General features: G+C 65.3%; 2 protein-coding genes across 3 annotated transcripts in view; one reads left to right on the top strand and one right to left on the bottom strand.

Annotated features, from left to right (window-relative positions):
• Positions 1–32: 32 nt before the first annotated feature.
• Positions 33–4,858, top strand: DDX23 (DEAD (Asp-Glu-Ala-Asp) box polypeptide 23). Of its 2 annotated transcripts, none has more exons than XM_010566549.1 (16): positions 33–297; positions 433–531; positions 700–796; positions 910–975; positions 1,132–1,270; positions 1,396–1,526; positions 1,607–1,719; positions 1,810–1,953; positions 2,147–2,372; positions 2,524–2,669; positions 2,766–2,943; positions 3,035–3,277; positions 3,448–3,599; positions 3,768–3,876; positions 4,026–4,200; positions 4,304–4,858. In XM_010566549.1, the coding sequence occupies exons 1-16, from the start codon at positions 80–82 to the stop codon at positions 4,525–4,527; spliced, it is 2,460 nt and encodes an 819-aa protein (XP_010564851.1). In that variant the 5' UTR covers positions 33–79; the 3' UTR covers positions 4,528–4,858. The 2 variants fall into 2 exon arrangements, with proteins under 2 accessions (XP_010564851.1, XP_010564850.1); XM_010566548.1 differs by having other exon boundaries at positions 34–297; positions 1,393–1,526.
• A 1,210-nt stretch (positions 4,859–6,068) lies between these two features.
• Positions 6,069–9,389, bottom strand: part of CACNB3 (calcium channel, voltage-dependent, beta 3 subunit) — a 5,870-nt gene continuing 2,549 nt past the window's right edge. Inside the window, exons 2-13 of the mRNA XM_010566571.1 lie at positions 8,617–8,800; positions 8,398–8,520; positions 8,201–8,316; positions 8,069–8,133; positions 7,943–7,962; positions 7,615–7,695; positions 7,320–7,378; positions 7,120–7,229; positions 6,881–7,032; positions 6,703–6,798; positions 6,471–6,620; positions 6,069–6,359 (exon numbers count right to left, since the gene is read on the bottom strand). Coding sequence (XP_010564873.1) covers positions 6,069–6,359; positions 6,471–6,620; positions 6,703–6,798; positions 6,881–7,032; positions 7,120–7,229; positions 7,320–7,378; positions 7,615–7,695; positions 7,943–7,962; positions 8,069–8,133; positions 8,201–8,316; positions 8,398–8,520; positions 8,617–8,800 — 1,447 coding nt within the window. The remainder of the gene's footprint in view (positions 6,360–6,470; positions 6,621–6,702; positions 6,799–6,880; positions 7,033–7,119; positions 7,230–7,319; positions 7,379–7,614; positions 7,696–7,942; positions 7,963–8,068; positions 8,134–8,200; positions 8,317–8,397; positions 8,521–8,616; positions 8,801–9,389) is intronic.

Raw genomic sequence — 9,389 nt, 5'->3', positions numbered from 1 at the left:
CCCTGGGTCCCCCAGCCCTCCCGACTCCCTCCCAGGGTCCTTCCCCGTTCCCCGCTCTGTCTGACCCTCTTCCCCGCAGATGGCTGGAGAACTGGCAGACAAGAAGGACCGGGACGCATCCCCTGCCAAGGAGGAGAGGAAGCGCTCCCGCTCCCCAGACAGGGACCGGGATCGTGACCGGGATCGCGACCGGGACCGCAAGAGTTCCCCCTCCAAAGACAGGAAGCGGCACCGGTCCCGGGACAGGAGACGAGGCAGCCGTTCGCGGTCCCGCTCCCGGTCCAAGTCGACAGAGAGGTGAGGGGTGTTACAGGGGACTCCCCAGCTTTTTAGGGAAAAGCGATCTCACTCTTGTCTGTCCATAACGGCCCTACAAAGGGCTGGGTGCAAGTGGATGGCCTGGGGCCATGCTGTCACTGCCCTGTTCTGCAGGGATCGCCGGCACAAAGAGCGTGACCGGGACCGGACCAAGAAGGACCGGGACCGGGAGAAGGATGGGCACCGGCGGGACAAGGACAGGAAGCGGTCGAGGTGAGTCCCCTCTCTTTTCGGGGTGTTCCTGCTCTCCCATAAGCACCCCAGGGCTGTTCTCTGTAAGAAGTGTTGTCCTGGGTGAGAGCAGGATTCCCTCGGTTGGTGGGGACGGGGTGACCCTGAGGCTGCATTCGGTGCCTGATTCCGCTTTGTTTTGCTGGGAAGCTTGTCCCCAAGCAGGGGCAAGGATTCAAAGTCCCGGAAGGAGAGGGACTCACGGAAAGCAGAGGAGGAGGAGGAGAATGCCCTGAAAAAGGAGAAGGTGAGGAGGGGGCAGAGGGGGCTTGGCTGGGAACAGCTCCCTGGGGGGGATCACTCTGGTGAGGCAAAAGGTCCCCGTTGGGGGCTGCTAATAGTCCGACCCCACATTCGCAGGCCCAGCCCCTGTCCTTGGAGGAGCTGCTGGCTAAGAAGAAGGCTGAAGAGGAGGCAGAAGCCAAGGTAGGAGCAGAAGCCTTTTGTCTGTGTTGGGGCTCTCCCATACCATGCGTGCAGTACGGGATGGATGTTTGAGGGGGCAGTCCTGTCCTGCGGCAGCCCCGGCAGCGAGGGGGTCGCGGCCAGGCCCGGTGTGAGCTTTCTCCTCTTCTGTCCCAGCCCAAGTTCCTGTCCAAGGCAGAGCGGGAGGCCGAGGCCTTGCGGCGGCGGCAGCAAGAGGTGGAGGAGCGACAGCGGCTGCTGGAGGAGGAAAGAAAGAAGAGGAAGCAGTTCCAGGAGATGGGGAGGAAGATGCTGGGTAAGGTGTTGTCCCCACCCGTGGTCTGCCTGGCTGTGAGGTGCTGGCACAAGACCCCCTAGAGGGCCCCCAGCCCTGGAAGGGGTGTTGCTTGGCTCTGAGATCCTTCCCCTGCTCCCCAGAAGACCCCCAGGAGCGTGAGCGCAGGGAGCGCCGCGAGCGCATGGAGCGGGAGACCAATGGCACAGAGGATGAGGAGGGCAGGCAGAAGATCCGGGAGGAGAAAGACAAGAGCAAAGAGCTCCACGCCATCAAGGTAGCGCTGGGGGCCGGGCTAGTGTGGTGAGGGGCCAGGGGGCCAGGGTTCCTTCCCCACTGATCCTCCTCCACCCACAGGAACGTTACCTAGGAGGAGTGAAGAAGCGGAGACGCACGCGGCACCTGAATGACCGCAAGTTTGTCTTCGAGTGGGATGCTTCAGAAGACACATCCATTGATTACAACCCCCTGTGAGTGATGGGGTGCACCTGGGCCTGGGGGTGCCCCTGGGGGTGCAGGGCAGCCCCAGCCCTACCCTTGACGCTCCCATCCCACTCTAGGTACAAGGAGCGGCACCAAGTGCAGCTGCTGGGCCGGGGCTTTATCGCAGGGATCGATCTGAAGCAGCAGAAACGGGAACAGTCGCGCTTCTACGGCGACCTGATGGAGAAGAGGCGGACGCTGGAGGAGAAGGAGCAGGAGGAGTAAGCGTGCTTGGGGGGAGCTTGAGAGGGTGCCGAGGAGTGCCCAGGGTATTGGTCGGCTCTGCTTGGCCGGGATGCAGAGCTTGGGGGGTGGCTTTGGGCTGCCGTACATCCTTCGGATGGGTGGCAGGACAATTCCAGCCTCCCCAGAGGCACAGGGTGAGCCCTGTCCCCCTCCTTGCCCCCCACCTAGGGCCCGGCTGCGGAAGCTGCGGAAGAAGGAGGCCAAGCAGCGCTGGGATGACCGGCACTGGTCCCAGAAGAAGCTGGATGAGATGACAGACAGAGACTGGCGCATCTTCCGTGAGGACTACAGCATCACCACCAAGGGGGGCAAGATCCCCAACCCTATCCGCTCTTGGAAGGACTCTTCCCTGCCCCCCCACATCCTGGAGGTCATCGACAAGTGTGGCTACAAGGTGGGCACGGGGAGGGGGGCTGCTGCCAGCAGACTCTGACAGCCCTCTGGAGAGCTGGAGGCAGGGGAAAAGGGTTGTTTTTTTGGGGTCAGGTGTTTGGGGGGGTGAGGAGGGGAAGTTCTGCTCCCAAACCTGCCGCTCCCCTCCGCAGGAGCCCACCCCCATCCAGCGCCAGGCGATCCCCATCGGCCTGCAGAACCGCGACATCATCGGCGTGGCCGAAACTGGCAGTGGCAAAACCGCGGCTTTCCTCATCCCGTTGCTGGTGTGGATCACCACCCTGCCCAAGATCGATCGGTAGGTGGGACGGAGCAGGGCGGCAGGATGATGCTGCGGTGGTGGGGGGGGACCATGGCACCGTGGGTGACGTGGTCGTGCCTTGCCACACTGCAGGATTGAGGAGTCGGACCAGGGTCCCTACGCCATCATCCTGGCACCCACGCGAGAGCTGGCCCAGCAGATTGAGGAGGAAACTATCAAGTTTGGGAAGCCTCTGGGCATCCGCACGGTGGCCGTGATTGGAGGCATCTCCCGTGAGGACCAAGGCTTCCGCCTTCGCATGGGCTGTGAGGTGAGTGTTAGTCCCTGGGGAGGGCAGTAGGAGGATCTGGGGGGAGCAGTTTAGCCCCAGGCTGTGGACAACAACTGTTCTGACCTCCCAGATCGTCATCGCCACGCCAGGGCGTCTCATTGACGTGCTGGAGAACCGGTACCTGGTGTTGAGCCGCTGCACTTACGTGGTGCTGGACGAGGCAGATCGCATGATTGACATGGGTTTCGAGCCTGACGTGCAGAAGATCCTGGAGCACATGCCCGTCACCAACCAAAAACCCGACACTGATGAGGCCGAGGACCCCGAGAAGATGTTGGCTAACTTTGAGTCGGGGAAGCACAAGTACAGACAGGTGGGTGCAGGCAGGAGACCCAGGGTGGTGGTGTGTGTGCTTCCACGGGGCTGAGCACAGTCCACAGGCTGGAGAGGGGATGACCTGGGGCTTCGGAGAACAAGCCAAGGGAGCGGCAGCCATGTTCCTGCCCCACGGGGGACATCGCTCACTGTCCTGTTTTCTTGCAGACTGTCATGTTCACGGCCACCATGCCACCAGCAGTGGAGCGTCTGGCCCGCAGCTACCTCCGTCGTCCGGCCGTGGTCTACATTGGCTCTGCCGGCAAACCTCACGAGCGGGTGGAGCAGAAGGTCTTCCTCATGTCGGAGTCAGAGAAGAGGTGTGGAGGGGGCCGCTGGGGTGGGGTAGAATGGGGAGGCTGAATCTTGGGGGATGGTCTGGGGCATTTGAGGGTGAGGGAGCTCTGGGAGGGGGACTCTGGAGAACAGAGGGGCTCCTGTGATGCACTTCAGCCTCCCCTTCCCCAACTGTCCTCCTCCCCCCACAGGAAGAAGCTGTTAGCCATCCTGGAGCAGGGCTTCGACCCACCCATCATCATCTTCGTCAACCAGAAGAAGGGCTGCGATGTGCTGGCGAAGTCCCTGGAGAAGATGGGGGTGAGTCTGGGCTGGGTTGGAGCCCCTCAACTTTGGCTGTGGTGGGTGGGGGTCGTCCCAAGCCCCTGCACTCACATCCCCATGTGGGGATCCTGCAACACGGCTCTGGGCGCTGCTGGACCCTGGCTAACCCCCACTTTGTTCCGCAGTACAACGCCTGCACCCTGCACGGCGGCAAAGGCCAGGAGCAGCGCGAGTTTGCTCTCTCCAACCTGAAAGCCGGGGCCAAGGACATCCTGGTGGCCACTGACGTGGCTGGACGTGGTATCGACATCCACGACGTCTCCATGGTTGTGAATTACGACATGGCCAAGAACATCGAGGGTGAGTCGGGGCCCGTCCGGGGGTCTACGGGATGCAGCAGGGGCTGCCTGGCCTCAGTGCTGCCTGTGCCGAGGCCCTGCCTGACCCCACTGCCCCCCTGCAGATTACATCCACCGCATCGGGCGGACAGGCCGAGCGGGGAAGAGCGGCGTAGCCATCACCTTCCTCACCAAGGAGGACTCCACCGTCTTCTACGACCTGAAGCAGGCCATCCTGGAGAGCCCGGTGTCCTCCTGCCCGCCCGAGCTGGCCAACCACCCCGATGCCCAGCACAAGCCTGGTACCATCCTCACCAAGAAGCGGCGGGAGGAAACCATCTTCGCCTGAGTCCCTGGGGCCGGTGTCCCCCTCTTGGTCACCCCTCGGGGACAATGGGACCAACAGGGCTGGGGGCTGCCAGGACTTTTCTGGCCGCTCTTTTTGCAGACACCCAGACCCCTGTGCAGCCAGGACTGCCGACAGCAGAGTCTGGGACTGTCCCAAAACGTCCCCCCTGTTCTCCCAGTCCCCCTCCCTGCCTTCCCCACAGACCAGTGGAGCTGCCGGAGGCTGTTTGGGGACAGATTCCTCCCTGCCCACCTGCTACTGGGACCGGGCTGGTGCTGGGCTTCATGTGCTGGTTTTTAGGCAGTGCTGTCCCAGGAGCTGTGTTCACTTGATCCCTTTTTTAGCTGAAACTCCAGGCTGCAGGAATAAACCTGCAGCTGCGTTGCCGGACGTCGCCTCCTTGCCTTCTCCCTTCCTGCGGCGCCGCCAGCCCCTGGGTGCATTCTCCCAGCACCCTCCAGCACTCCCAGAGGTGCCAGGAGCTATCAATGTCCCTAAGGGGAGAGCCTTTGGGTGCTAGCACCCACCAGCACGGTTCCCCCCTTTCCCAGCCCAACGTCCCTGTGTGCCATAGTGTCCCCTGTCCCCTCCCTCGCCAGAGACACAGACACGGGCGCCTCCGAGCACTCTTGTGTTTCTGAAACCGGTTACAGGGAAATCAGTGCTTTCTACAAAAGAAATTATAACAAATCTGTGGCTCCCACCCGTCCCCCACCCCTGCCGGCTCAGGCCGGCTCCCTGCAAAGGGCCCCAGGGGGAGGGGGCTCAGCCCAGCGCCAGGACCCTCTGCCGAGCAGCCCCCAGCCAAGGGCAGTGGGTGCCATATTTACAGGACTGTGCAGTGACGTGCGGTGACGGCTACGCGGGGAGGGGGGCGATGGGGATGGGACAGCGAGTGCAGGCGTGGAGCAGCGCCCCCCCCCCATGCAGGGTCCAGCCGCCCCTCTCTGTCCCCCGTTCCCCCGGGGAGGAAGCGGTTTGGCTGCAGTGACCGGGGCAGGGAGAAATCGGTGCAGAGCGAAGCGACTGGTGTGGCCCCCTCCTCCTGGGGGTCCCATGCAGGGGCAGGGGAGGGGGCAGGTCAAGCCCTGGGGAGGGGGGAGCAGGCGCCTTCCCCTTCTTCCTCGGGTCTGCACGGGATGGGGGACACTGCTAAAACTGTCTCCCCCTCTCCCCATTACCTGGCCCACAGGTCTTTTCAGGGGGAGGCACCCTCTGTTTATGACAGCTGCCCTGCGGGGAATGAGACAGCCTGCGATGCGGGGGCCAGGCGGGGAAACTGAGGCAGGGAGAAGGCGTGTGGCTGCCCCCAGGTCCCCAGGAGCTGGGGTAGGGTCCTGGGGCATCCTGGCTGCCAGCCCCCCCTGTGCTTATGGCTGAAGACGTGCCCGGGGGGCCGGGCGCGAGGAAGCTGCCGGTGCGGAGGAGTTCCCCAAGAGAGGGAGATTGTCTGAGCACCCCCAGCACAGGGCTGGGGTGAGGCGGGGAGCGCCCGGGGTGGGGGGACCGGTTCCCAGCCGTGTCCCCCCCCCTCCCCACCCCTAATAGCTGTCCTTGGCCCAGGGCCGGCTGCGCTGCCAGTTCCTGTCGTGGTTGCGCTCGGTTTGGCGATCCGGCACGCCGGGGCCCTGCAGCCCGCTGTTGTGGTGCCGGTGGGGCTGGTAGAGGTCGGGGTAGGGGTCCGCGTACTCCTCCTCTTCCAGATGCCGGGAGCTGCGCTGGGATGCAGCCCCCCAGGGCTGGGGCGAGGTCTCCCCCGCCTCGTCCGATGGCATCAAGCTGTCGTGCTCCAGCGGCGAGTGCTCCCCCCGCTCCCCCAGCAGCTGCTGGCTCTGCGGGCAGGGATGGGACTTTGGGGATGGCGTTGGGGGGGCTGCGCCCCGGACTGTGTACCCCTGTGCCAGCTGCCCACAGGGAGTGGGGAGGGGGGCTCTGGGGGGTACCTGCAGGCCCGGGAGGCCGGTGGGTGAGGGCACGGCATGGGGGGCATGTGGCGGGTGGTGCGTGGCACGCCAGTACACCTCCAGGTACTCGGCCAGGTGCTCGCAGGCGTCCTCCAGCTGGTTCTCATCCAGGATCACGTCGAAGAGCTCCTGGGGGGACAGGCGAGAGGGGTCAGGGGTGGCTTGGTGTCCCCCCCAGGCATCCCTAGGGTGGGGGGACCTGCCGGCTCACCGGGGGACACTGCACCAGCTTGTCTGCCGCCATCATCTGCACGTTGAGGTGCTTCACCTGGGACTTGCCCCGGGACTTGATGAGCCGCTGCAGGACCTGGGGAGGGGAGACAAGGGTGACGGCACCGAAGGGGGCAGCCAGAGCCCCCCCCCGCCCCAGAACCGCGGTCACCCCTCACCTTGGGCGAGGACACCTTGACGTATACAATGATGGGTGCCAGAGAGGTCTTGGCCAGCTGGGCCGGGTGGTTGATGGTGTCGGCGTCCAGCACCACCAGCTGCAGGGACTTGGCCAGCTCAAAGATGCGCTCGATCTCGCTCTGTACCTCGGCTGGAGGGGGGACACGGGGGGGGACATGTCAGGCTGGGCTGGCCCCTGGGGGGGTCCTTGCACCCCGGGGTGAGCCTGGACCCTCACCGATGCTGGAGCGGGTGGTGGAGCGCTCCAGGATGGCCTGCTTGCCCAGGTTGTTGAGGATGGAGCGCTTGGCCAGGGAGAGGTCAGCTGTGATGTGGGTGATGGAGATCCTGGGGGGGGCAGAGGGATGGCGGTGGGGACCTGGGTACCCCCCTGGGCCATGGGAGGGGGGGGAGTCTGGGCTGGGGGGGGTGTCTCACCTGCCGTCAAATCTGTGCTTGAGGAAGTCGAAGAGGGCTTTCTGCATCATGTCGGTGACCTGCCGGTGGGGCCGCCAGCCCGGTGAGCCCACGGTGAGCCGGCAGCAGATGGCACCGGCAGGGAGGTGGCAGCCGCCCGGCACCCTGCCAGCAGCCCTCAGCCCCGCCATCTGCCCGTCACCAGCACAGGACGGGCAGGGAGGGGACGAGGGGCACAAGCCACCATGCTGGGGGCACAGCGATGTGGTGTCGTCGTCCCCCCCCGCTGGCCTCCCACCCCGTAGCCCCCTCATACCTCGTATCCTTTCAGCGAGGGCCCCACCAGCACCACAGGCCGCATGGAGGGGACCACATCATAGGGTGGGATGTGCTGTGTCTGCGGGGGGGACACACGACAGGGCGTTGTGTCAGCACCCTGTGCTCCCATCCCCAGGGAGGAAGGGGTCAATGAGCCTATTCCAGAGAACCCTGGCATCCTGGACCCCCCTCAGCCCCATAACCGGGAGCGGGGGGGGGGGTCTGCTCCCACCCTCTCCATCCCAGAAGCGGCTGCATTCAGTCCTGCCTGCAGCCCCCTCCCCATTTCCCCTGCCCCAGGGCACAGCCCTGCCCCGCGGACTCACCTGCTTCTGCTTCTGCTTGGCTTGGGAAGAGGAGAGAAGAGACAAAGATTGGTGACAGCAAAGGGGGGGACACCCCCCCCCCCCCAGGACACCCCCGGATCCTCCTGGGCCAGGACCTGCCCTTACCTAAAGAGGGGGGAGGCGATCGCCGGTTCCCGCTGTCGCCGAGGCCTGAGGCGTTGCCAGCTCTCCTAGGGAAAAGGGGGGTGAGCGAGTGTTGGGGGGTCTGGGGGGGATTGGGGGGTGTCCGGTCCCTACCTGGCTTTCTGCTCCTGCTTGAGCCTCATGGCTTCCAGGCGCTGGGGGCTGGGGATGAAGGCGATGTCCCCCCCCTCCTTCACTAGGCGCCCAATCCACCAGTCATTGCTGTATTTCTGGGTGAGGGCAGGGCAGGGGTGAGGCTGGGGGGGGGGTCCCTGGCCCTGTCCACTCCCCCCCCCAGCACCCCAACTCACCTCCTTGATGTGCAGGAAATCTTTGGCTTCAAAATTGATGGCGGCTCCCTGCACCGGGCACTCCTCATCCAGCGCCCCGCAGTAGCTGACATTGGTGCGCACAGCAAAGGCGACCGGCTTGTGCTGGGAATGGGTGGTGGGGGGGTGGGGGGACGGTGTCAGCACCCCCCGGGCCCTGCCAGCCAACCCCACCCTGGGGGGGGTCCCCCACCGCGGTACCTTGGCCCTCTCGAGCTGCTGCTGGGCTTGGCTCTCCACCTCGCGCCGGGCACCCTCACGGTCCTCGTCCAGGGACACGTCGGAGTCCAGGGACGGGCGGCTGGTGTAGGAGTCCGCCGAGCCCTGGGGGGACACGGCTGAGTGCCGGGGGGCTGTAGGGACCCCCGCAAAGAGGGATCTCACCCTGAGGCAATGTCCAGCCCAGGGAGGGGACACCGCTGACCACCGGCCCACAGCCCTTTCTGGCTTTTGGGGTATCCATGGTGGCATCAAGCTGGGTAAACACGGGTGGCATCACCCAGCATGGTTGCCCTGGGGTGCAGCCCCTGTGTCCTGGGGGGGAGCCATGAGGGGAGACCCCCACACCCCTGGGGAGGGCCGGGCTGGGGGCAGGATTCCCTGTCCCCCCGGGGATGTGGGCCTGCTGCTGCCACCCCCCACTCTCGGGTGCCTGGCAGGGGCTCAGTGCGGCCCCCCCCCGGCTCCCCCCCCCCCGCCGGTAATTACCCGTCGCCTGCTGCGCCCAGAACAGGCGCAGAAGCTGCGGTGAAATATTTATAGGTCCCTGGACGTGGCTGAGCCCCCCCGGCCCCCCTCAAGGCCCCCCGGGCCCTGCTGGGCTGCTCTCAGCGCCACTGCTCAGCACTGGCCCCCCCCCACACACACGGAGCCCCCCGCCCTGCACATCCCACCTCGCTCACATTGGGGGGGGCCTGGGCCCCCCCACCCCGACGCAGGCAATATGGTTTCCCAGCTTGGCCCCCCCCAACATG

The sequence above is a fragment of the Haliaeetus leucocephalus genome, unplaced genomic scaffold, assembly GCF_000737465.1.
Source record: "Haliaeetus leucocephalus isolate CR32 unplaced genomic scaffold, Haliaeetus_leucocephalus-4.0 Scaffold214, whole genome shotgun sequence".
In the NCBI taxonomy this organism is placed as follows: domain Eukaryota; kingdom Metazoa; phylum Chordata; class Aves; order Accipitriformes; family Accipitridae; genus Haliaeetus; species Haliaeetus leucocephalus.
Note: the sequence above shows the minus strand (reverse complement) of the source record. Positions and strands in the feature narration are given on the sequence as shown.

Bases quoted from the DNA above. Each gene is read 5' to 3' on its own strand.
- DDX23 (XM_010566548.1), top strand. From the start codon at position 80: ATGGCTGGAGAACTGGCAGACAAGAAGGACCGGGACGCATCCCCTGCC. The intron at 1,271-1,392 runs GTAAGGTGTTGT...CCTGCTCCCCAG, and splicing joins GATGGGGAGGAAGATGCTGG to AAGACCCCCAGGAGCGTGAG. The intron at 4,201-4,303 runs GTGAGTCGGGGC...GCCCCCCTGCAG, and splicing joins CATGGCCAAGAACATCGAGG to ATTACATCCACCGCATCGGG.